Genomic DNA, 27,407 nt, shown 5'->3' with positions numbered 1-27,407 from the left:
TCACCTACGTTGTGCGGCCGAGCTGAACAATGGTCATTCACACAAAGTGGGAAGCAGTTCCCAGCAAAGCAGACACAAAGTGATGCATACATTATTTTACAACCCTGCAGGCACTCTCTAATGCCAAGTGGCTTTGCCAGTGGCAACAATGGGGACTCAGTCTTTCTCATAACCATGAGAAGGTACACGGAGTGCTGAGAACAGAGAGAGCTGGGTCACTGACCGGAGGAGACCATCTCCAGCCAATCAGGGAACACAAATCCAGGGGTGGATGGCAAAGGCCAAGGTCCAATGGTAATCCTACAACCCTGAAACAATGTCATAGATTGTTTCTGGGGATGTTAGGGCCACCTGACATGTAAGGGCCAATCCATCAACATCTATAGGCACTACCACCCCAACTACCCAATCATGTACACTCTTAGGGTTTTGTGGAAGAGCCCCACCATGTGATGCATTAAATGAACAAAAGCGCCTGACACATGCTTAGGAATGGCGATTTCAGTCCTCTATGATCCCTGTCTGGAATAAAAGACAGTTCTAGCTTGCTTTTGGCTGAGTCCTCCATCTGTGTACCGAAGGAGGGTTAGTTGGGCCTTGGGTGCTTTGAACGGTGAGCGTGTAGTGTGAACCCGGGCCCCTCTGGTATACCTAGACAACAAGTGGTAGCAGAGGGATGGTTCAATAAGCCAGATCGGCATCGAGCCGCTTCTTCCGTCACAGCGCCTGGAGGGCTGTGAGGCGCCTCACAGAGTGCGAGTTCTACAGGTGGTGAACCTCCATGCAGAGGCCGTCAGGAGCCAGTTTGGAGAATATCCTGCCCCGGGTCCGTGAGGAGCCCAGCAGTCCAGAAGGGTGGTGTGTCAGCTTTGGTAGAGCCGGTAGCCGAGCAGCGTCAGTGGATCATGGAGTTTAAGTATTAACGCAGCCACACAGCAATTGAGGGGGGTGGTAGAGAAATATTGGGTGTGGGGTGGTGACGAGTATTGTTTAGCAATATCAAGTTTTGTGAAGTATAGTAGGGAAAGGTGCGGAGATAGATGTCATTTGTTCGTGGTTAGGGAACATTCGATCTTGAGGTAAAAAGGTTCAGGTGAATAACCTAGATTATTGACTTAAGGGTACGGATGACAGAAGTTATGTAAATATTGGATTTCCTGTGGATTGGGCGTTTTAGCTTGGGTCATGGATGATGATATCTTTGTGTATAGGGCTTAGCAAATTAAAGCTAGCTTAAATTGTGGAAGGTGTTATTCCGGTTAAGTCTCGCAAAGGTGTTTTATTTACAAGGCGACACTGTAGGTACAGATTGAGCACAAGAAATATTGGTAGTCCCCATTAGGAGGCAGAACGCCGGCCGTGGCTATATGTTGGGTTTGTGAAAATGTCTATGTAACGGAACAATATCGTTGTGAGCTCTGTTAGTCATTTCTATCATTCCCTTATTTAGTGAAGAGGAGCCAGCCTGAAAGGTTGGTTGGGAGCCAGAGGCGCTTGCGACAGTTGACAAGAACTGGTATCTGCAGAATTGAATAAAAATAAGATAAATGGCATTGATGTTTTTGAATAACAACGTAAGTGTCGAAAACCCCGACTTGAGCTCAAGTGAGTATAAAGCAATGTACATGGGGAAATGCTGTGCAAACGGGGTGGGAGGGCACGCCCCTACAGCACTTTTGTAAGGCCCTTCCGCAATATAAGGACAAGAGTTGCAAATATAGCACAGAATGGACTTAAAGCACAGAAGTTAAATTGACTAAGCCATGGCCAAAATGTGGGAGCTTCTCCAAGCATGTGCAGACACTACACACACACATTTATAAGAGGTTTATAAAGGGGAAAAGTTGAGCAATCGTATGGCGATATTCAAACTCTGGAAGATGTTTCAAGAGGACGAGGGGGACGTAGCACGGCGTCAATGGATGCTAAACCAGCAGTAGACCCCGGGTGAAAATCCCCCGGCCCCCAATCCCCCACCTCCTCCTGATCATGGGAACAAAGGGGCTATAGCAAGAGCACAGGGACTATCCCCTATACGGGAATTAAAGGCAGCGGTCCAATATTCAAACTTCCACCATATATCAAGGAGGAGGGGCAGAAAGGGCTCGGACAAGCAGGAGGTGGAAAAGAGGCACATAGCGAGATACAGACGAGCACCAAGGAGGGGCCGGAGAACATAGCATCCAACGAGTGGGTAGGAGGACAACTACTCCGGAAGTTAGATGAGAAAACAGCAGGAGAAACAGAAAGGGCAGGTAAGGAGGTAGTTGGTCGCAAGGAGAGCGGAGAAGCACAAGAATGGGCAGGGATAATGGAAGAAGTAAAAAAGGCAAGAGAAGGAAGAAAAGGAGGAACGCGAGCGAGTGTGAAGAGAGAAGCAAAAGGCAGAAGAGAGCGGGAGCAGCGAGAGATGAGTAGAAAGAGAACTCGAGGAGAAAGAGAGGCTAAGGGAGGAAGATGCGAAGGAAAAGCAAGTTTTGGTAAGAAGGGAAAGGAGGAAGTGGGAAATAGAGCAGGTCGCAAGAGAGCGCAAACGCAAGGAGAAACGCACAGTAAGAGACATAAGAATAAAATGAGGATTGAGAACGGTCGATGACAAAGTAGGTAGCGACAGGCAAGCAGAGCAAGATCGTGGCAAAAACAATGGCAGGACAGCACCATTGTCAGACAAGACAAATACAGTGTCCTATGTGATGGGCAGCGGCGGGAACTTCAACGACCTAGATGGGGAACAACAGGGAGGCAAGGTACTGAGGAGACTGAGCTTTTATGACGATCTTGACAGCGAACTGGGAGACACAGAGTTAGAAGGTGACATGACAGGGAGTGAGGACGAGGGAGTAGGGCAACCAGTTCATCGATCGTCAGGGAATAAGACCGACCGAAGCTCGACATGGGGAGCAGACAGAGACACAGAGGGATTGCGGGCGACAAGGACAAGAGACCACAACAGTACAGGGACACATCATACCGTATGGATGACTTAACCCCATATGTGCAGAGGCTTAGGGACCGCCCAGCATAGAGGGGGGAAAGGGCAAGGGCATTTACCACCAAAGACACCAGGAGATCGGATGGGGGAAATAGAGCGGACAAGAGGAATGGACGGGGAGGTTGGATTTACACAGTTGCCCTTACTGGAAAGGGGAGGGGGGCAACCTCAATACACACTATGGAAAAATATCGACAAGGCTACCCTCGTTTACCGCCGGTGCAGGAGAAATTATTATACGAAATGGAAAGGATGACAGTAGGACAAAAATGAGCAGTGGGGGTCATAAAAGGTTTATTATTGCTGACCCTCAGAGAGGCAGCCGATGACTTGTGGAAAAGGGCGGGGTACCCAGGAGTAACAACCCAGAACACAGCGCACAATGGTTTGCCGTTTGCTAACTGCTGAGCAGCCGTATGGCAAGCTCTACTGACACAGTACTCATATACGCCAGATATTAGTGCGATTATGGCACGCAGAATGGGGGAAGGCTAAGACCCCCTACAATATATTCAGGCTATTCAAGAGTTATGGCGCCTTGAAACGCGAGAACCGTGGGACAAAACAGTGGCCTTATTTTATCATATATTATGCCCGGGGTAGCAAGTGCAAAGGCAGCTAAACAGGTTGGTGAGGATGGAAGCAAAACCATGGTCAGAAATACAACTTACAATAGTACATTACTGCAGGCTAATGCAAGAAAACGTGAGGAAAAAGCGACAGTAAAGAAAACAGGAGGCAACAAAGCTAGTGCAGAAGAAGCTATCTAAATAAACCATGGAAGAGGCAGTACTAACAAGCACAGGACAACAAGGTGCACCACAGACACATTACGCAACACCACCCGCTGGAGAAGGGTTTGGGGGAAGAAGGGGCCCACCATGGGGACGCGGGTATGGGCTTCAAATGCAACAGAGCCAAGTGGGATTTTCGGGGGGTATTGAGGCTATGGGCAACAGATGCAGCAAGGTGCAGAAGGGTTTTCTGGAGGGTATCAAGAGGCACATAAGAGAACCACCCCAGTGCTGGGTGTGTGGACAGATAGGACACATCGCAAGGGTATGTAGAAGCACGGGAGGGATGCAACAGAATGGAGGAATACAATACCAGCCAGCATATCCAGGGGAACAGAATGAGTTCTGTGTTCAGGACCAGGCACAACAACAAGGACAGGCAGCAAACGCATATCCGCAGACACCACAAATGCAGGCGCCTGTGCAGCAGTATTCGCAGACCCTACAGATACCGCAGATGCAGGATAACACACAGCAGAGCAGTCATACACAAGGCAGCAGATACCGAACAGCTCACAGCCAAACGACTGGACAATGGCACGCACAGACTCCATGACAACAACTCCCATTAGGAAACTGGGAGGGCATCACTGTGGTGGGGGGCAACCCATTTATAGGAAACGGAATGTCATACCCTCAATAGGACAGCCCACAGACAGACTTGATGTGTTGCATTCTATCGATTACACCCAACCCAGCAGAGGAACCGCTCATAGGGGTGACGATAGGTGACAAAACCTTTTCCTTTCTTGTATACACAGGGGCAACTAGATCCTGCATCCGGGAGGAGAAGTATAGTATGTCAGGTGATGCCATGAATGCTCAAGGGTTCTCTGGGGCGACGGAATTGGTTCCTTTTACAGACGATATTGCACTTTCTATAGGGGAACATGACTTAGCTTTGCCCTCATTATATTCACGACAGACCCCACATAATGGGGAGAGACATAAGCAAACTTAACATGACATCTCATTTACTAACAAGGGGACAGTGTCTTCCACACCAGGGATATACACCTTCTTAACGGGAGGGAGATTATTCAAGCTTATTGTGGACGCACGGCACAGAGGGGGGTGCCAGCAGATGAGGATCTGTTTCAATATGGGGCTGAAATTATGATAGCATAGCTACCAGGGATTCAGGGAAAATGTGGCGCCTTCCAAATGAATATCTGTTTAGGCCAGAATTACCTTTAGATGAGAAGGAAGGGACGTTGGTGCCACTAGAATTAGAGGCAGTAATAGTGGGGGATGACTAGATAGCAGTACATGGGATCGATGACACTGGACGAGCATGGCGATTAGTGATCGGTGTGGCAGAAGGATACAGGTTGACTACAGTTACAGATGAGGAACTATCGAAAGACAATAAATCAGATCAAGAGATGGTGTTTGAAATGAGCATCACATGTTGGGTGAGAATACATTAGAGAGATACCACAGAGAATGGCGATGATGATAAAAGCATCACCAACATTTTTCGAAGGAAGACTTGGCAAAGGTCCACATCATTTTATGGACCACAGGTCCCTATTAGGTGTGGCTTCTGAAAGGGATAGGTGCAATAAAAATAAAGCTGAAGCCAGAAGCCATTTTACCACAAGATGGTCAATATCCACTGTTAAGGGAGGCAGACAAAGGCATTTATGAGACCATTGCAGCACTAGTGAAGCAAGGCATCCTAGTACCATCAGAATCAGCATGCAATACTGCGGTCTACCCTGTCAAAAAGTGACAGGGGGGTCATGGCGTTTTATACAGGACTTGCGCCGTCCAAACCGTATTGCAGAAGCAGAATTTTCTTTAGTTCCAAATACAGAGATCATTTTGTGTAGCATTCTCACGGAAGCTACCTACTTCCTGGTCATATATTTGAAGAATGCTTTCTTCTCTATGCCATTACACTCATACTCACAAGACTTAACTTCATTTCTATATAGAGATAAGAAGTGGAAACATGCAAGGCTTCCTCAAGGGTACCGTGAATCACCTTCTATATTTACTACAAATGGACTTAGGCAATGTACAGATGGCGAGCACGGTTACACGGTACTAGATGACATTGATTTGCAGCAAGACAGAGACACAGTGTAGAAACAACTCAGTACACTTGCTGACAGTACCAGCAGAAAAATGGTACAAGGTAGACAAAGAAAAATTACAATATTGCCAGAAAGAGGTGTTGTATATTGGACAGCTGATATCACAAGACGGACGGAAAGTGACACTAGAAAAAGCAGAGGCAATATGTATGACAGCAAAGCCCACAACAATAAGGCAAATGCAGCAGTTTCTAGGATTATGTAATTACTACAGGGCATGGGTATTTGACTATAGCACTTACACTAGGAACTTACTGAGTGCACTGAAGGAAGCTCAGAGAGGGGGGGGTACATTGTAATGGACAATAGAGATCCCTGATGCATTTGAGGAGCTGAAAGAAGCAATTTGCACAGCTCCAGTGTTAGGGATCCCAGACTATCAAAGTGAATTTTTCTTATTCTTGCACGCCAATGGAGTGGTCATGACTGAAGTACTGACACAAAGGATAAGCCTGGGGCACAAGTCTCTGGCATATTACAGTGGATAATTAGACCCAGTGACGAGAGTACACCATGTGCGCGAGCATGCATTGGCTGCTGCCGCATTTGCAGTAGACAAATCATCAAGTATTACCATGGGATGCAGCACCACGCTATGTGGAGCATGCTCTCTTCGCAATACTAGGAGACCCAAAAGTACATTGACAACACAGAGGGCTTGAGGGTATGAGATGTTACTGTCAACCCCAGCTCTCAAAATAGTGAGATGCAGACTTGTCAACCCGTCGAACCTGTTGGGGAGGGCGACTATGGACATGACTGCACAACCAATATAGAAGAATTCAGCGACACTCGAAAAGTACAGGAGAACGCACTCGAGGGGGGGGGAAGAGTCGTGCTTTATATCAAATTGACCAAACGATTGGGGAAAGACATACTGGGACAGCAGTAGTGAGATTAAGGGAAGATGGGACGAGCGAGGTGGTGACAAGTGCACGTGTACCGTCACATTTTTCAGAATAGGCAGCAGAGTTAGTAGATTTAATATTGGCAATGGAGCAGAGCAGGGGAAAAGAAGTGATATTGTATTCGGATCCAGCCTACGTCACATCCACAGTGCATTCTGGGCTGTCACGTTGGCTGAGGAAGGGCTTCAGACGTGCTGATGGGTAATTGGTGCAGCACGCACTGCTATTGGGCAGACTGATAGAGGCACTCAACCCCCTACTGTGCATGGCAGTGGCAAGGTGGCAGGCACACACGAGAGGGAGGATCCCATCTCTAGGGGCAACAAGGCAGCGGAAGCAAAACCTGCAGCATATTTTGGAGACATTTTAGAAATGGATGCTTCGTCCCTAGCGCGCAATTATGTGCAAACAATGATACTAAAGGAAGGATATAATACATTAACAGTGACACAGATTATGGAGTTGCAGGGAGCTACACCCAGGGAAAAAAGGAGCTATGGATAAGAAGGGGATGTACAGAGTCTCCCACAGCCGCCTTGAGGCAGCAAAATAATACGCGGAAAGTGGTAATGCCAATATCATTATTGCACATTGCACTGACACAATTACCCCATCCTACCTATACAGGCAAGGAGGTGCTTGCTGCTCAATTGGAGAAGACGGGTTTCCTTCCAACTTGGTGGAACACGTGGCTGAATTCATGACTAATTGTCTAGTGTTTAAACAATTTACAACAGGTCATACATTAACGGTAGTGAGAGGAGCCATACCTTACTCCATGGGTCCATTCCAGCATCTGCACGTCGACTATGTTGACATGATCAAAGTATGCCAAGGGTACCGCTACATGATAATGGTTGTATGCCCATTTTCCTGATCGGTCGAAGCTGGTCCTTGCTCCCATCCTGATGCCTTTACGGTGGCAAAATTCCTGGTTTGAGAAATCTTCCCACAATGGGGCGTGCGTGAGGTCCTGTGGTCTGACAATGGCCCTCATTTTGTCAATGAGATGTTTCAGCACATCACAACATTGTTAGGAACACAACACAAGTTTTTCTGTGCCTATGCCATGCAGTCAAACGGTGTGTGTGGGCGTCTCAAAGGCCTGCTCAAAGAAGGCATTGCCAAAATTAAAAAGACCCGCAATAAAAGGGTATTGGCGACTTTCTTTAAAGAAATGCAATAATGATGCACCCTTCGGGCTATCAAGTAATTCCCCAAATATTCTAGGGCTGGAGGTAATAAGATCTAATTATATCCCTCCTAGAATATTTGGGGAAAGAATTTTGGCAGCCAGGAAAAGATTTCCAGAACCGGACGACTTTTTCACAGCAACATTATTACATCGATCCAATGAAAGTTGGCTTCATTGTCTTCCCTTAGCATTGTTCGCATTGAGCAATAAACCAGGGTCCGACCACCACTTAACCCCACATAAGGTGGTGACAGGACGGCGCATGAGACTTCCCCTGGCTCCTCCCACTACGGCAATCAAAGACACAGATAAATTATCTGATGTTTTGGGTCAGGAAATGTACAAATACACTGCTTCCTTGATGGCTAGTGCCTCTTATTTCTCATCAACTGCAGAGAGAGGCCTGAAGCAAGAGAAGAGGACAACCGCACAAATGCAAACAAGGACTTATTGAAGCAACCACAGCTGTATCCAGGGGACAGAGTCCTTCTAAGAAACTTTTCAAGAAAGTGGGACAAGCCCAAGGCACGTTTTACTGGACCCTTCAGTGTCGAGAAGGGCACTGAGCGAGCTATAAAATTGGAGAATAAAACCTGACACTACTTGCTGGACATCAAGCCCTACAAAGCGGTGGCCTCTCCAAGCACCAATATCAAAGAGCCAACGACCCACGAACAGAAGAGCAAAACAATAATCTGTAATTAGCACAGCCCAGCAGATGACACCCAATGGTTACTCGCTCACGTGCAAGAGAGATAGGGAATAGACTTCCTACACGTCCAGAGTGAGGGCACACTGTCTATTATTTTTTTTTCTGCACACCTTCACTGTGAAAGTGCAACTGTTTTTTTGCATTTGTTCCATGCTTCCCACTGATCCTGATCCCGAACCCTTCGAAGGCCAATTTGTTACGAGATCAAATAGGACACAGAGACGTCACCCTAATGTGTATTTTTGTGTCTTCATATCGTATTTGGCACAAGTTTACCCACAGTTAGAAAGAGGAAACCCATCCGTACTTGCAATCCTACGTGACCCTCGAATAAAAGCTGTGTGGGAGCAATTATTCACTTTTGCTATAGCAGGCTACCTTGTTCGCGGAGCTTGAATTAATAGATTACTAAACCAAAAACGCCTTTCTAGCGCATTGCAGGCGGGCAAAAGATATCTTCATGACTACACAAGGAACTAAGGAGGTTTAAGTGATGGAAGGGGTTATTAAAAGAATGCTTATTGTGCCCTGTGTCTTATTCTCAATTGGTATTTTCGCCATCATCTCTTGGCAAGCATCCAATTTTGGTAGCAATACTGCACAACGCCAACTCCAGCAAGTGGCACGCCCATGTTCGGTGGACAGGTAAGCACTGTAAGTGCAGTGTAGAGGGGTAGACGCAGTGCAGGATCCCTATTTTACTGATACTGCTTGAGTATCCAATAACATGTGGTACAAGCACATGACGAAAGTAGGTAAACAAACCACTGGGAGAGCTATGTCTGCTCCCTAATCCTCTACGCCATGAGTGCCTCCAGAACATTTGTAGCAACCGAAATACCACCAGCAAGAGCACAATGCTTTATGTACCTGTCTATGTTTACAACCCGAGAAAAATTCCGAGAACAGCCACATTGAGATGGATGTCCAAGACAATGTTCCCATATAAAGATAGCTATATAAAAACACTTGACATGATGGATACATACTGGAAGAAGAACCAAGCTATACAATACATAACTGACAGACCACAAAAGGGAGGGACAAAAACAATAACACTACAGGAACTACTGTGTCCTAAGGAGGGATCCAGGAAGTAGGAGAACCAGGATGCTGGGAAAGACCACAGATGCTTGTGTATGGTCAAGTGAACACAGCTGAAGGGTGGAAGGAGGGAGTAGTAGGCAGCAAAGCACACACACAAGTTCCAGTAAACACATTACAAGGAGAAAAGTGCCTGAAGGAATGGGATGCACGTACACAGTTACTGCCCTCAGTGGACAATGAAGCTGGAGCAATGCCCATATTACCATTTAAGAAACCAGCATTGTGTTTCCAGAATGATGGTGCAGTAAAGGTTGAAGAAAATAAAGAGTGCAAGCACACAGAAAAGCATCTAGCAATGAAGATTGGGACAGCAGTATTAATGGAACACTATTGGGCGTGCGGATCCAAGGCTTATGAGAACCTGGCACCCAACTGGGGAAGAATATAATTGTTGGTGCACAAACATCAACATGCCAGCATTGGTAGTACCACAGAAGGACATCAAGATGGACGACTTCCCTAAAATGGACAATAGCAAAAGAAGGAAGAGGTCAGTAAAATTGGAAGCGAAAAGAAAAAAGAAGGTCAGTAGAAGGGAGTAGAGTGAAGAGAGATGACCATTTCTCATCAGAATCAGAAGCATCATTGAATGATGTACTTCCCAAACACTGACTGTTTAGTAGGACAGAAATGTTCTTTGCGCGAGTGGTTCCAGTGGTGCAAACATACACAAACGCAAAATGGTTGCAGATAACAAGATGGGAACGTATGCAGACAAACCAGACGGGAAATGGCTTCTACGCGAGTAAAGAAGAGCTCCAAGCAGTACGGTTGATGGTCCTCCAGAACAGATAGGTTCTAGGCCTTTTCACAGCAATGGAAGGAGGAGTTTGCACCAAGATCCAGAGTTCCTGTTGCACGTTCATGACAGCAAACGATGAAGACAATGGCACACTAATAGAAGCAGTTACTAGACTGTCCAAAATGCACACCAAGATGGGGAAGAAGCAAAGGGAGCAGAAAAATATCAGAACTGTGTCATATATATTTTCCTGGATGCAAATGTGGATGGCAAAAGGATTGAAGGTACTACTGGGAGCACTTATATTGGTACTAGTAAGACTATGGGCCTCGTTGCAACCCTGGCGGTAACGGTGCCTGTAAAACAGGCACAGCTGCCACCGGAGTTGCATTTTTTCTGACGCCCAGAAATTGCCAATTAACGGGTCATTGCGGCCTTGCCGGACCCGGTAATTGCCCATTCCTGGGCGCCGGAAAAAGTCTTCCCCATTCCCATTGAGCCCCATGGGGTTCAATGGGAATGGGGAAGCCGGATGCACAGGCACCATTATCAACAGTGCCTGTGCATCCAAAATGCTGTGCTCGCGGGTACCTTTCATTCCTCCAGGTCAGACCTGGCGGAATGAAAGGCACCCGCAAGCACAACTCAGAGTTTGCCAGTCTGGATACAATGGTACCAGCAAGCTTACTGGTACCAGTGTATCCGGACCGGCAAGCTTGTAATGAGGCCCTATGTGTGATTAATACCTGCATCACACGCTGTTGCAAAACAACTGAGAAGACAATAGGGATGAAGGTGTTAGTAGATATAAATGTGGAGAACAAAGATAAGATAGTAGAACAAAGAAATAACCTAAGGACAAAGATAATGGAGTGCCCACTGTTCCCAACTGAGATGGTATCAATCGACGATCCCTTTGACAACAACAAACACTGGGCAAAATGGGTATGTGCAACCCAGAAGGAGACAGCAGTTACATGATAAGGAGTTTCGATGAGCATGCAAATTACTATGGACATCTTGGGAGGAATAACAAAGATATGGCTACCGAAGGCACAGTGACTAAATATGGTGGTTTGGTCGACAAGTTGACCAGAATGCTCCTCTTGACCCCAATGAGCATGACTATTTTTATTTATTTATTTGGCATTTATTTACAGCACACAAAACCCTGAGGCGCTAGTTACATTAAGTGCTTGAAATAAGAATATGCAGACTATGCCTCTCGTCATGTTACGGGGAGCTACATCAGATATGCATAGGGCGCAGTAGGTACAAGTAAACATACTGGAGGGGAGGAGGAGAAACAGGCAGGAATTAGAGGCAACAAGAGAGCTCATCTAAATTCGAAATTCAGGCAGTATTGGAAGAACACAGCCAGCAGGAGAGCACATTTGAATAAGGAAATGTCCAGGTGCGGGGGAAGAGGATATGAAGAGTTCATAGAGGGAACCGACCTTGGAATAACGTAGAAACTCCATAAGCCAGTATATACAGATGGTATAGAGGTCACCTCAGCCTCCATAAAAGCGAAGGGTACGAGAGGAGTAAGCACATCCCCAGACCCGGCCAGACAACCGACAGGGAACAGACAGGGGCCTTACATCGAAGGCCTTGGAGGCAGGCCGGCATTCGCCTGCTGGCTTGCCTGATTGGTCGAGATTTATCCTGAGGGAACAATCCCAGGCGAAGAGCAGGTGAACCAGCGCTACTGGGCAGAGTGAGTCGGCCATGTTGGAAGAGGCTAGCTGATTTGGAAAGCATGGTGCTATGCGCACCATCTACATGAAGCAGAGGTCGCAGTAACACGAAATGCAGAAAAAAAACAAAGGTTCAGCTTGCAAAGATTTATAATTGCACAAACAAAATTACATGCAGGAGCCTAGTAAACAGAGAGATAAATCTCTGCAATAGCCCGGTGGGCTTACCTTCAAAGTTAGTGCTGATGGGGAGGGATCCCAGGGCCTCCAGGCCACGGGATGGTAAAAGGAACCTATCTGGACATCAGGAGAAGCAGAAAATGATTAGGAATTCATCCCGGTCCTTATGGGTTAACTGGAGGAAGCATCATCCACGCTATACTAAATGGATTCCAAGATGGCCGATCCTTGATGCCATACACAGAAGATCGCGTTCACAGTCTAGTTCTTTTCAAGACGGCAGACGTATGGAATCTCACCATTCACTTTCTTTAAATGCTTACGAACCGAAGGGTAAGGTGAGTCGCTATGTGGCTCCTTTTTGAGAGTTGCTGTATTACTGCAGTTTTCAGCTCCCTAATCTTTACATCCTCCTTGTGAACGGTCTTCGCACATGCTCTCTCACTCTGATCGAACTTGCCTTTATTCTGTTTTAACGCTGTTTTTGTTTTCCTTGTTGCACGCAGTTTCTCTGTGTGCTCTCTCTCTCTCTCTGTTCCGACTTCCTCCTTGCTACTTCTGTCACTCGGTTCTGTTTCACTCTCATGTCCGATTCAATAAGACCTGAAGAATTCCATATTGGATTTGTGTTGCCTTCATCCATTGAAAAGTTCTGTTGGACACTACTTGGATTCATCTTTCCACTCAAGAGACTCTTCTAATCAACCTTCGACTCCCACTTCCATATGCAGACAAGAAAGTCTGTCCTGCCATCTCTAACAGGTTTTTCTCCCCTTGAGGGTTTCCCGGGGGCGCTGCCCACAGGCTACACAGAGCTCAAGTTATTCTGGTCACTGAATGCCCTGCAGGATAATCTTCACTAACTTCAATGATGTAATGCACAAACAGCGAGTACACGGTGTTGCTAATAATGACAGCCCTAAGATTCAAGAACGTAAGATGCCAGTCACTGTTTGGACAGCCCCCAGGAGGGCCAATGACATCTACATATGCGAACAGATATTCTCTCAGACAACTATTCAAACCTTATCCAATCAACGTCATCATGGATACAGGTTCCCCAACCCTGATCATGGATCTAGAAGCCTCAATGGACATGATTGACTAACGACAAACATCATGCGGTGCTGACGTCATTAGAGACACCACTACATAGCCACATTAGCCATGAAGCAAACTTGCACCCATGCACGAAGTTACACGGACATGCATGTGCACACGAAGAACACGCTTACACTTCTGTAGAGGACAGCTACATATACATACTGTTGAAAGCCTTTATTATTTTCTTTCATTAGCCAAACGCAGAAACGCAAGAAGCAAGAGATGCAGAGCAAGCTTGCAGATGCTGATTGCAAATCTCCATATGGAACTACAGGATCGTATAAGGAACCTGAAGAGCCACATACTACTAGTCTATAAGGAGACCACCAACACAATGTATATATATATATATAAAAATCATAGCATAACTGTAATGAGGTTACATGAAGCCACAGGCATCGGAACGAGAGGCAAAGAAAAGCAGAATTAGGCTGCATGAAGCATCAGGCCAGAGCTTGCAGCCAAGGTCAACGATGAGCAGTACATTCCTAAGCCTCAGAGACGAGGAGCCACCTGCAAAATAATAGCATAAATCCTCACTAACTGCAGACCAGAAAGCTCAATCTTGGGGTCTTCACCCACGTGGTGCAGCCGAGCCAAACAATGGTCATTCACCCGCAGTGGGAAGATGAGCAGTTCCCAGCAAATCAGACACAAAGTGATACATACATTCTTTTACAACTTTGCAACCCTGCAGGCACTCTCACAGGCAAAGTGGCTTTACCAGTAGCAACGATAGGGGCATTCTTTCTCATCACCTTGAGCTGGGTCACTGACCTGAGGATCTCCATCAACATCTATATTTGCTGTCTATAGGCACTACCACCCCAACTACCCAATCATGTACACTCTTAGGGTTTTGGGGAAAAGCCCCACGTTGTGATGCAGAAAATGAACAAAAGCTCTTGACACGGGCTCAGGAGTGGTGATTTGATGAGATTATAATGTCCTGTATGATCCCTGTCTGTTATGGAAAATAAAAGACAGTTCTAACGTGCCCATGGCTGAGTCCTCTGTGTACCGGGGCGAGGGTTTGTTGGGCCCTGGGTGCTTAGAAAGGTGAGCGTGTAGTGTGAACCCCGGTCCCATCTGGTATACCTAGACAACACCATCTTCGGCGCCACTCCGGATCAGGGGGAAATCGAGCCAGATCCAATTGCAGCGGGGCCTGCTGCGGAGCAGTTTTGACGAGGGGAAGCTGGCCCCCTTTGTTGACCAGGCTGCACATCAACTGCCTGGAGCTTCTGGCAGGCTTGTTCGCAATCAAAAGTCTCACCCAGGACAAAATGCAGTGTTGTGTGCTCCTGAGGGCCGAGTTCAGACTGTGCCTTCCCCCCTTAGCAATGATGGTAAATACTTTAGTATTCATGGAGGTGCCAGCAAGAGAAGCTGGTGTTAGTGATGCCGGATCGGAGAGGTGAAGCTTGCTTTCCCGATCTCCTAGAGCTGTCCTGCGACAGGTCGGTCCTTTTTCCGGACCAGGAAATCATTCTGCAGGACCTGGAAGGGCTCCCTCACCCACTATCTTTCAGCGGATGCTCTAGTTCATAGGGTGGGTGATTTCAGGAGTGCCTGGAGAAGGCCAGGTCTTTTCGGGATGGGCTGAACATCTCATCCGAGTCTCCTGGGGCCCTAAGACCCCCAAAACGAAGTCCGGCCCTAAGACCCCCAAAGCGAAGTCCGACAAAGCAGCCTGGACCAGGTGGTGCAGCTGGTGTGTGGCTAGGAACGTACATCCCACTTTTGTGTATGTGATCCATGTAGTGAACTTCCTAGCAGTGAAGGCAAGGCGTACAGGACGGACAATACTTTCAGATCGGCCATTTCGGCAAGTCACAAGCAAGTTGTGACTGTGCCGATTGGTGAGCACACCAAGATATCGAGATTGCTCAAGAGAGTGAAGGCCATCCGCCCGCCAGCGCCGACATTCTTGCGCTTATGTGGAGAGAACACAGTTCTACATCTCTTTTTAAGCTAGCCGGACAATGGTGAACTGACGCAGAAGGCGCTTTCAGCCAAATTGCTTTTGCTTATCTGTCTGCTGGCATGTAAGCAAGTTTCCAACATGGACAATAGGTTGTTCTCCGCAGAAGGGGTGACCTTCCACGTCAGGAGGACAAAGACAGAGATTAACACTGCCCTCTTCTCCCCCTTCCCAGACCAGCCAAAGTGTGAACGAATATGAAGCAAACACCTCTTCCCTCAGACCTACGGAAGAGAACAGGGTGGTCATTGCGCTTTGTAAGCCCTTCAAGGCAGTGTCAGTGGTCAACCTGGCAAGGTGGGTCATGTCGGAGCGCATTCAGCACGAGGCGCCATGGCTTCTAAGGCTTTCGCCAGCAGAGCCCGCGTTTAAGAAATCTTGAAAGTCGCAGTTTGGTCTAACAGGTCTACGTTAAGACCTTTTATTTTAATCCAATAGAAACAAGTAGCCTCAGTGGTGCTAAGTAAGCTTTGAACAAGTATAATATGAGCCTCTAAGTCTTGACATAGAATTCAGATTTTCCATAATAACATTCAGGAAAGTCATAATTCTAATAAAGGCACACTGGCGCAATCACTACTGACTAGATAGAGCATGCATTCGGGAGGCTTGGGCACACAGCACGGCTGCAGAGGTGCAGTGGTGCAAGGGGGTGGATTGCTATGGCGACTGATAAAGCAATAGCCCACCCGGGAGGTTAACAAATGTGCTTTATTGGCTGTTTCTCCAGGTACGGAGGCAAAACTTCCAGGCTCCTGAAGCACCACAGGCGAGGCACCAGCAAGCATCGAGGGGAAGCAGCAAGGCCTCGGGGGTGTTGCCAAAGCGTTGTTCATTCAGGTTACATTCCTTTTTTAACATCATTCAGCATTCAGTTGGAAAGTTCTCAGAAGACTGCAAGATGAGCAGAGGAAGATGGAGGAAAGGCAGAGGGTTACAGGGATACAGCCTCTGTGATTGGTGGGAGCATCACGTGAATAGAAGAAGTCAGGTTTTAAACTACAAGAGACTATTGGTTTCAAGTTAATTGTAATTATTTGTGTGTTGAAGGTTTAAACGTTATTGTTTATATTTGCTGCTTGAGTTGTAAAGTAAAAGAGATAGTATAGTACTTTGCCTCTGTGTCTTTAATAGTATTAGGACTTCCCTGAACGTTAGTATGCAAAATCTGAATTGTCCTCAATGTGGTGGTTTCACAGTGCATTTTGCCCTTGGCGAGGTGGGTGGAGCTGTGCAAGTTATGCACATTTGTGGAGTGTGGGAAACAACGCACAAGCAGTGCTTTAAATGGGCAAGTGCCGTGAGTACCTGCACTTCTTTTATTTACAAGGCATAATACCGGCACTCTCAAAAGGCAGCCAATGCTCTTAATGGAGGAGTACCGGCACTTCTCAACTGCAAGTAGGTACTCTGCTATAGTACCTGCAATTCTGAGTTTCCATTTAAAGCACTGCGCACAACTGAGCCGCGAGCCCACTTTGAAAAGTTGCCATCTATGTTACAATATACATCACCAACGCTCCCATTGCTTTCAACGTTTTGTAGCCCAATGTCGTGTGAAAACACCCGATTTTGCTTTTGATAGGTGAAAGGTGCCTCCTTGAGGAACTTGACCTCGATCTCACTGAGACATGGTTACGGCCAGCTGGTCGACGCTTCCAGCGCCTCATAAATTTCCTTTCTTCTCCTGCTGTCCCCTCTCCTCTCCACTGCTTCCTCACCTCTCCCTGCGGTCTCCTCCTTGGCTACCTTGCCCTCTCCTCCTTCCTCTTCCGCCCCTCCTCAGGCTTCTTCTACACCTCCGCAGGGTGTACCTCTGATTTGTACCCCTCACACTCTGGATGTTCTGATCTCTTCAGACCTTTCCCTTTCGATTCCTCTCACCACTCCTCCTGGAGTGATCACTTTCTCCTTTTCTCCCAGCTCACCCTCTCTACCCCTCAGGCCAAGCCAACTCCAGCACTGCCACCTACCTTCTTGATTATCCAACCCATGAAGCGTGTCAGTTGAGGATTTTGCAGCCACTTTCTCCCCCCCTCTCCTCATGGCTGACTAACACCCTGGCACAAGTCCTTTCCATGCTCCACTCGGCTATATCTGATATTCTCAATGTTCTTGCCCCTGTCACGAGGATCCGCTTGAAGCCCAAAGCCAAGTGCAACTCTTGGTACAACTCAGACCTCGTCACCCTTAAACGCAAGTGCAGGGTGGCTGAGAGGAAATGGCATGCCTTTGCTACATCCTCTGACAAACTGGCCATCCGCCTGCTCCAAAGGCAATACCGGCTCTCTGTCCGCACCAAGAAGAGAGCCCACATCCAAGCCTGCGTCTCTGCAGCATCTAACAACTCGGCCGAACTCTTCAAAATCTGCAAGGAGCTGGCCAATCCTGCTGCAGTCTCTACATCTCCTGTCCCCTCCCAAGCCCTATGCACAGCCCTGGCTTCTCATTTCATCGCTAAAACTCAGGACATCCTGTCCTCTCTCTCTTCTTCCCCCCCTCCTCCGTCTACTCCCTACTCTTCCTCTTGCCCTACTTCGGCCACCTCTCCTCCATCCTTCTCTGCCTTTCCCATGTTCTCCCCCCGCTGAGGTTTCTAGACAAGTCTGATCTATGAAAGTCTTATCAACACAGGTTCACCCCGATCCTCCAAAACCATCATTGACACCCTGGCTCCTGCTAACTTCTGCAAACACTGATTCGCCACTAGAGTCTTCCCTTCCCCCCTGAAGCACTCCCTTGTGCACCCTCTTCTTAAGAAACCCTCTCCCGACCCTTGCTGCCCAGCTAACTATTGCCCACTCTCCATCACCCCTTTCCTGGGCAAACTTCTGGAAAAGCTGGCCATCTCGCAGCTTAATCTTCACACTGAATCTGTTGGTTGTCTCCATGACCATCAGTCTGGCTTCAGAGCTGCCAGAAGCACGGGAACTGCTCTCCTGAACATCTGTTAAGACTTGCTCTCCAACCTTGATTCCAACACCTCCTGTGTCCTCATCTTACATGATCTCTCTTCTGCCTTCGACACGGTCAACCATGCCATCCTGCTCACCAGTCTCCATGATAACCTGGGTATCACCGACCAGGCCCTGGCTTGGCTGACTACTTTTCTCTCGGATCGACCCTCCCAGGTCCAACTTGGGTCCTTCCTCTCCTCTGTGTCTACCTGTAGTGTTCCCCAGGGGTCTAAACTCTCTCCCTGGCTGTTCAACCAATACCTAGCACTTCTTGCCCACTGCATTGCCACTCTGTTCCAACTTTCAGTGCTATGTGGCTGACAACTCATTTTCAGGCTCCCTTCCGCCAGCTCTTCTCCTTCTCTCATCTATGACTGTCTGTTATCCAGGAGTGGTGTGCCGCCAATGATCTCTGCCTTAATGCCAGTAAGACAGAGATTCTCCTCATCGGCACACCTGCTTCCTCCTTTCCTGTCTCTCTATGGCCAGCCTCTCTTGGCCCACTTCCTGCTCCCACTTCTGAGGGTAAAAACCTCAGGGTCATCTTCGACTCCACACTTTCCTTCTCTCCCTGCATCTCTAAGAAGTCACACTACCAGCTGCATCTCCTTATGGGTATTCTTCCTTTCCTCTCCTTCCCCCAGAAGCTCAGTTTCCAGAGCTCTGGTTCTCTATAGGCTGGACTACTGAAACAGCCTCTTTCCAAATCTGCCGGCATCGACTCTCTGCGCTCTGCAACTCATCCACAACAGGACTGTGAGACTTGTCCTTGGCCTCAAGCTCAGGCATTAGATCTCGCCAGGACTGAAATCTCTGCACTGGCTCCCAGTGGCGGCAAGGATTAAGTTCTAAACCCTCTGCATTGTCCACAAGGCCTTCTGGGCCCTCAATACCTTCAACTCTCTCTTCCTAAATATCTTCCTTCTCAAGCTCTTCGCTCATTCGCCTCCAACTCCCTCATGGTCAGACGCTTCTCCAAGCAACGAGTTGGTGGTAGATCTCTTTCTTCTGCTCGGGCCTCCCTCTGGAACAGCATCCCTGCCTCCAGTGCCTTAAGTGGCACTAAAAATCGAGCTGGGGCTCATCGAGGGAGCGTGGCCTAACAGCGGGGGTCCTGTTGGACCATTAGGCCACACCCCATTGACGAGCCTCGGCTCAATGGGCAACTGGCACCCCTGCCAGGCAGCCTTTTTTAGAGATCAGCATCCTCTCCCTGTCAGGGAGAGGGTGCTGATCTCTGCATTTATTGTTTATAGGCTTGCCTGGCAGGGGACAGCGCCTCGCCTATTCAGCCTTAATGGTGCCGCTGTCCCTCGCCAGCTGCGGAGGGGCAGCGTCACCATTAAGGCTGAAAGGGTGAGGCCGCTGGAAGCTGAGGCCTTTTTCCTGAAGACTGAAACTCCTGCGAATCCACGGGAGCTTCAGTATTTAGAAAGCAAGGCCTCTGCTTCCAGCAGCCTCACGTTATCTCCTTAATGGTGGCGCCGGCCCACGGGCATCACTTGATTAAAGGGATGCCTCGCAGGTGCGGCGCCACCATTATGGCTGAAAGGGATTTTTTTCTGAAGCCTGAAGCTCTCGCACACGAGCGAGAGCTTCAGGCTGTAGAAAAAAAAAGTCTTTTCGTGTAGTGGCCGGGGCTGCCAGGGGAGATTAGTGGGCCCTGCCTCAAAACGAAATTTCGGAGCCAGCCGGGGCCCAGCCCCGGCAGGCACCGGCCCACTTAAATCCCTCCCTGCCTGCCTCTCGGAGCACTCTCCGGTTCCAGAAGCACCTCAAGACCTTCCTCTTTGCTTCCGCTTTCTCTCCTCCTCTCCCCTGCTGATCTCCTGGCTGAAACTGAAACTGCACTGGTTACCTGGCTACCCTCTGATCTCGGGCCCAGGCCCCCTCCCTGCCAGTTGCACACACGCACTGCTCCCCTGGCAACCATTGCACTCAGGGACCGTTTCTGTATGCCTACAGCTCCCTACCAGCACTTGACACCTGATGTCTGCACTTACAACCAGGTGGCCGCACTTTTTATTTGTCTATTATTTTACTGTTATCCTATGTACTGCACTGTCCCTTCCCCCACGCACTTTTCCCCTTCCCCCGCAGTTGCGTGTTCTCAATGTCACCTGTCCTAGTAAGATCGTTGTCTCTATCTTCACTCTTGCCCCCTTCCCATGCCTTGTCGCGCCTTGAAACACTTGTGTATAGGCCAGATATAAATGCCATATCATATATGGGTGGGTAGGGAGCTTGGCGGGTGAGAGAGCTGCTTTCAGGGCGGGTGACACCCGTCAAAACCGTGTGAGTTAAGAGGTATGCGTTCCCATTTTCCAACTTTAAATATCCATTGGGCTCTAAACGTGTCATTGTAATTTTATATCCGCGATTGAATTATTAACACACAGGAGCGAAAAATTGCATTTGGTTTAGAATAAAGAGTTGTCAGAAAAGCTGCACGCACAAGACATATTGCGAAATTGACAGCTGTTAACCCACAATCACACGTGCAGTTGCGAGCACAGAGAAGAGATGTTGGTTGAGGGGAGGTGCAACGATCTTCCGCTCACCTCAAGGTCCACCCATACCATCCTAAGCCCCGCGCTGTCGTCCGCGGCCATGGTCAAGGGCTGTTTGAGCTGGACTAGACACTGGGAAGTCTGGGAGAGGGGAGGCACGACACTACAGAGAGGTACAGCTCTCAAAACGGGCCGAAGTAGGGCCCACATTCTACGTCAGTACGTACATTGGATCGTCGAAAGGGAAGTCCACGCACAGCAAAAGCGAAACCGCTGCCTCGTTGAAAGAGAAGAGGGACAGAGAAACCATAAACGGCGACTACACACAAGTGTTGTAGAGATAGCTATTTTTATGTCAAGGAAGAAATGGGTGCCACTAATGTAGTCGAAGCAGCCTCTTCTAAATTAAAATATCATCTGTACTTTCAGTTAAACTTTCTCAATTCTTGGCCTCTGGAAATTTGAGAAAGGCCAGCCAAACTTAGCATGATTTTTTCGGCAAACAACTTATTACAGTTCAATCGCAGAGGCACATTTGTAGTCGGTGGAGGAACAACGCACCTCATTCTAAAATGGCTGCCGGAGATGAGCTCCGTCGGCCCTCTTTCTAAACTGTAGATTTGACCCACTGCGCCTGCGTGGGTATCTTAATCGTCACAAAGCATTGTGAAGGATAGTTGTGAGCTTGTCGTGGTTCTTCTACGTCGGTTTGTGTACTTGGCCTGTTTTTGAATTCCCCCGTTTTATTCTGTTGTGCTCAGACAATTTACACGACCATGGGCGCCTCCGAGGCGGACCGCACGCTATTCGTGGGTAACTTGGACCCACGAGTGACCGAGGAGCTCATGTTTGAACTTTTTCTGCAGGTGAGACGAACGGTTATCGGGCGGACGGCAGGGGTATAAGTAGAGCAGCACACGCGGGACGGGTACGAGTTAAGTCTTTACGTACTGCGCGATGGGCTACCTTCAGCGGCTGTGTGGGGGTGGAGCAAACGCTTGGACGCGGGTGTCTCTCTCCCCCTTCTGAGGAAAGTTTGTGGCAATTGGTGACAAGTCAACAGCACATTGTGCAATTTAAAGCCCATTGCGACACTCACTGTGCCTCTGAAAATTTTATTGAAGGGCACATTGCTATATTGGTTCTTGATAGCGTGTTAATGATGTTGTTATGATATAGGGTGTGCTTGGATTCGTCAACTTCTAGTTCATTATGCTTGCCCGGTTGTATCGTATGTAGCACATTCCAATTTATGCATGTATTGTAGCCACTGTTGGAGTACCTTTCAGACACGAGAAGGAACCATGAGCAACTCACTGCAATGTGTGTGCCCAGAAGTTGTGCCGTGGTGTAGCATAATGTGACTTAGCTTCACAGCATGAAGCATAGCATAATCAATAAAGGCTATAAAAAGACTGTCTTGCATGGATATAAACATTGAATTTTACCAATTGTGATGTTTCCAGACTGAAAATGGTTGCTCCCAGTTGTCGGGAGATCAGCTGAGCAAAGTATACTAATAACACCATTATTCTACTTCCAACTCACAATTTCAGCACTTGAACAGCACAATTCAATGTTCACCAGCGTCCTAGCATTTTAACCAAAGACTCAAGTCCACTCTTCAGATAGGTTAATAACTCTTTAATGGCAGTCAACAAAGCAGCATACAAACAAACCACAAGACAGAACACATAACCAGCAATCAAACTGTAAATAGCTCAGCAACCCCTCTTTCTTGGGTTTGCATGCTTTTTTTTCAATACATCTAATTTACACTGATAAAATGGAAGGGGGTGGTACATACATCTTGCAACATGAACAGTATTCCCTGTGGTCACAACCTGTAATTCAAGCTTCCCATAGGTTATACAAGCAATACGCGAGCTTCACAGCCCTCAGAGTGAACTTTGCAACATGCAGCACACAGTTTCAGATACGTTTCTAGCAAGCCAGCATTTCTACTATGACTAGTTCCCAGGCAGTACCTGGTTTGTTTAATGTTGGTAATTCTACACGCTGAAGCCTCCTTAAGCAAAGAAGTGCTTTGAAACTCACTTGTCTGTGCAACAGGAAATACGTATGCAGTGAGCTAACTGAGGTGAGATGACTAGCAGCCTATCTACAGTTCTCTTCGGTTAGTACTTGTGCACTACAACATAAGACAAGGCTATTGGAAGCAGCAAGGCACAATTTAACATGGCAGCCTCAGATGGCTGAGCTATTACGTGAGAAGAGTGGAAGAGTACAAAAACGGATGGTCCTATTTCACTTTTTCCACAACCCCCATTTTATGAGATCTTCAATCCAGTCTCATTAATTTACAACTTTGGAGGAGCACACAGTACAAAATGGCATATCCTGGCAGTGTACTTCTGTGTGTCGTGTTCAAATACAGTATTTGTCCCTCTGAAAGATCTTTTACATTGGGTGTGGATACAGTTGCATAACGTAAAACAATTCAGGCTTAAGAGAAGATCCAGACTCAAGATATGGCCTGGGTGTTATGGAGGGAATCATAGATCTGAATTTTTGAGGTGATATTAAGGTACTGTTACACAATAACTGGAATAATCCATGTTCTGTTAAAGGTCGAAAGGTTGCGCAATGTAGTCTTGGAAAAAGCCTTGTTCCCCATTCCATAGGAAATTATACTGAAACACAGTAGATCAAAGGGGCCTGGGGAAGCATATCTCCCAAAAGATAATGCAGTTCCTGAAGAAACGGAAGAGGTTGCCCCCTTAAACGACAGCCTTTGCCCAGAGAAACAACCTTGTGCTGATAGCACAGAGGCTAGCGCAGGGGCAACGTGCTGGTCTTGGAAGCAAGACCACATTGAGCGACAGGTTTGAATCCCGAATCTGCGCCTAGAAACCTAATTCGGGTTGGTATTGGGTGCGTTATAAAAAAATCAAGTAAATTAAAGGAGGCATTTGCAAGGGTAAACCCTGAAGAGGACGGATGCACCTGTCCCTTCTTAAAAAAGGTATATTGTACTGGGCTGACACAACCCCAGATGCTGTGCCGAAAACAGCTAATGATTCCTTTTAGTCCTCGTCAAATCGTATTGGAACTCGGCTATCTGGGGGGGGGGAAGACTCAGTCAAATTGTCCGTAGATTCTATTGGCCCAGAGTATTTGAAGAAATAAAAAATCATCCTGACATGCAAGATATGTCAGAAAACTGCAACCACGCCAGTTCCATGTACCCAATTGAAACCATTACCCATTATAAATGTCCCTTTCTCGAAGATTGCAATGCATATAATGGGGTCAATAGGCATGTAGCCTAGGACATTATTTTATCTTGGTAATCGTAGAATATGTATCCTAAGGCTTTTCTGTTGCAACAATTCCTAACACCTGCTTCCTTTCCTCTCGAGAGTAGGGTTTCCAAAATAGTTCCTCACCCATCATGGTACCACCTTTCTCTCGATTGATGCAGGAGGTGAAAGAGATGCTTATCATCAAAGCCTCTATGTACCATCGCCAAACCCACAGGTTAGTAGAATGTTTCAATCCGTTGTTGAAAAGAATACTCGGAAAACTGGTAGAGACAGATTGGGCAGACTGGGATGTGATGATACCATGGGCATTGTTCGCCGTCAGGAAAACACCACAGGCGTCTGTGGGATATTTGTATGCAGCAACAGCAGAACATGAGGATTCCAAATATTATAACCAAAACAGCAATTCGTTTCCATCCCCATGATCGCAGTAGTTCCCAGAACCATGAACGTATATTCAGATTCCAACCAACTGTAGGAACATGAATTTCAGAACTTGGGACATGCAATTTTTTTTATTGCTTCAAATATCGTGGGGGAGGAGTCACTTACGAATACACAGCATGCTGACCCCACCAATTTTCATACCCCTCCACGATCAGCCAAAATTATATCAAGGACCATTCTATTTTGAAGTACAGTTAATCTGATTTGCTTTTTGGTCATATTATATTATAGATTGTATCTGTAGGTCCGTTTTTCTAACACCTTGGACAGTTTCCTTTATATTCCACAAATGTATTGCTTGTCCCCAAAATGGTATAAATGATTTCGCTATATCCCCTACGATTTGCCCTGCGGTAACATCTCGACGTGGCGAGATCTAGATGGCTTTGCTTTCTTGGAGGTTTTGGAAAGAAATACATCAGGCAAAAGTATACCTAAATAACAGGTCCCTTCCCTAGTTCAAGGTAACCATGGGTAGGCCTGATCTCCACATATATAATAGACAGAACCTCCTATATATAATGGATTTTCTTCTTGCTCAAGCACAGCAATATTCATGCATCTAGTGAAAGAACCCTTTTTTTTTTTTTTTGTAAGCAAAATGGGACCAAACGTGGACTATGATTAATAGTATAAGACGGAGGCACAGCATCGTTATTCCCTACCGGAGAGATTTTAAAAGTGATTAGGGACTTGTAAGGCCTAGAGAGCCTATCTATTGGACTTGTTTCTGGGTTTATTTTGCTTCCGCTTGTAATTACGGAACAACCCAACCGTTCCAATCTTTCAAATTCATTTGTTTGTTCATCAAACTGGCCAGTGACACTGTCATTCCATTTTCTGAAAAATAGCGCCCTTAATGAAGCATAACAGGCTATATTAAGTGGCAAAGGATATACATACCAACCCATTCCTCTTTCCCCGTACTGGGGTAAATGGGAACAAACCTATTCAAGATAGCATGGGTCCTGTTCATAATCTGTAGCAATTTATTATTGTCATACCCTTTTCTATGTTTCACTTCTTGTGAGGGGAGAGTATAAGAGCACATTCACTGGGCTACTCGTAGTAGGAGCATTGGTAGCAGGTAAAAGATTTCAAAGGATGTAAATTTTCTAGATACCAAAATATTGCGATCAGTGTAATCCAAATTCAAAGCGGTATCATAATCTTTAGCATATTCTTTCCGAAGCAAGTCTTTCTAGGAACAGGCTTGGTCTCTATTTCTATATCATCAACAGCATTGGTGCAGGAGGGAGGAGGAGCGAATATAGGCATTGTCTGTAATGCTTATCTCGGGAAAGGTTTTTCAATGTTCGTACGAGGAAAGTTCTCCACAGCAACACACGTTAGCAGCAAAGCATTCAGGCTAGCCTTCTTAGCGGATGACAGCAAGCTGATGTGAATTTGCACAGAGCTCCAAAAAGGCAGCAGCGAGTATCAATTTGATAGTGTCGGTACCATATGCCCCCGTGCTAGGTTGAAATGGTCCTTCACTTCTCAATGCTAGCACTGGGAAACCGCGTGTCAGAGCTTTCAATGGATCCAGCTTGATACAGCTCATACGCTCCTTTCCCCTAGGCCTACGTTCCCCCTTCCTCCATGCTGGCAACAAAGGCAAAACAAAAGCTGATCACTTCCGATTTTGTGAACCTAGATTGTACCTCACAGCTCCAGGTACAGTATGATCGATCAACAATGCACTCTCATTTCCAGATGCAAGATCAGTGCATGCTTGCGATGCAATGAGACACGATGAGGCAGCAGTCGGACAAAGTTGAGGCACCTTTGGCCTTTCGATCTTTGTTGAAATCTCCCCAGGCTTCGGAAGCATTTCTGACAGAGAACTGGCGTTGATATCTTTGTGATCGAGTGCAGCCGTCTTTCTTTCGATGTCAGGATCATCAAGCTCTTTCTCATGTGGCAAAGAAAACAGAACTCTTTTCGTGTGTTGCGTGGATCCAATGCTTGCGTCCATTCACTCGGTCTGCAGTCTGCATAGCCAGCAGTACCTGGAAAGGCCCCGTCCAACGTGGTGCAAGTGAAGATTTTCTTTCAAAATTCTTGATCAACATCCAGTCCCCAGGCTGCAGACAATGTCCTGGGCCGGTGTATCTGACAGGAAGAGCCTCCTGCACCTGCTGATGAATCAAACGCAAGTTTTGAGTCGACTGTAGTAATGGGTACTCTATATCCCTCAGCCGTTTCGGCCGAGGGGCATTCCAAACATTAGCTGGTCTCCCCATCATGATTTCGTAAGGGGAGAGACCAGTCCTTGCCTGTGCAGTTCTCATACATAGTAAAGCTAGTGGTAATGCATCGGGCCATTTTCAAATTTCTCCCCGCACATACTTTACTGATTTTGTTTTTCAAGATACCGTTCTGACGTTCCACCAAACCGGCACTCATCGGGTGTTTGACCGAATGGAATAGTTTATTAATCTGGAGACCTGCACAAATTTGCAATATCACGGCCGCAATTAGTGTGGGCTGTTGTCTGACCATATGACTCGGGGTAGCCCAAAATGGGGAAAGTATTCTTTTAGCATGGCTTTAGCTGTGGACATAGCTGTACAATCTTTCAGGGGATAGGCCTCTATCCATTTGCTAAATGCGCAGACCATCACAAGAACATACTTATAGTTTTGGCATCCCTCAATTTCTATGAAATCAAAATGGATGACTT

General features: G+C 47.0%; 2 protein-coding genes across 2 annotated transcripts in view; one reads left to right on the top strand and one right to left on the bottom strand.

Annotated features, from left to right (window-relative positions):
• Positions 1-21,253, bottom strand: part of REXO2 (RNA exonuclease 2) — a 466,300-nt gene extending 445,047 nt beyond the window's left edge. Inside the window, exon 1 of the mRNA XM_069614529.1 lies at positions 21,039-21,253. Coding sequence (XP_069470630.1) covers positions 21,039-21,197 — 159 coding nt within the window. The 5' untranslated portion in view covers positions 21,198-21,253. The remainder of the gene's footprint in view (positions 1-21,038) is intronic.
• Positions 21,254-21,551: 298 nt separating this feature from the next.
• The window catches only part of RBM7 (RNA binding motif protein 7), a 248,578-nt gene continuing 242,722 nt past the window's right edge, over positions 21,552-27,407 (top strand). The window contains exon 1 of the mRNA XM_069614528.1: positions 21,552-21,853. Within this exon, the coding sequence (XP_069470629.1) occupies positions 21,764-21,853 (90 nt within the window). The 5' untranslated portion in view covers positions 21,552-21,763. The remainder of the gene's footprint in view (positions 21,854-27,407) is intronic.

The sequence above is a fragment of the Ambystoma mexicanum genome, chromosome 9 (genome assembly GCF_040938575.1).
Source record: "Ambystoma mexicanum isolate Mex_15411 chromosome 9, UKY_AmexF1_1, whole genome shotgun sequence".
In the NCBI taxonomy this organism is placed as follows: domain Eukaryota; kingdom Metazoa; phylum Chordata; class Amphibia; order Caudata; family Ambystomatidae; genus Ambystoma; species Ambystoma mexicanum.
Note: the sequence above shows the minus strand (reverse complement) of the source record. Positions and strands in the feature narration are given on the sequence as shown.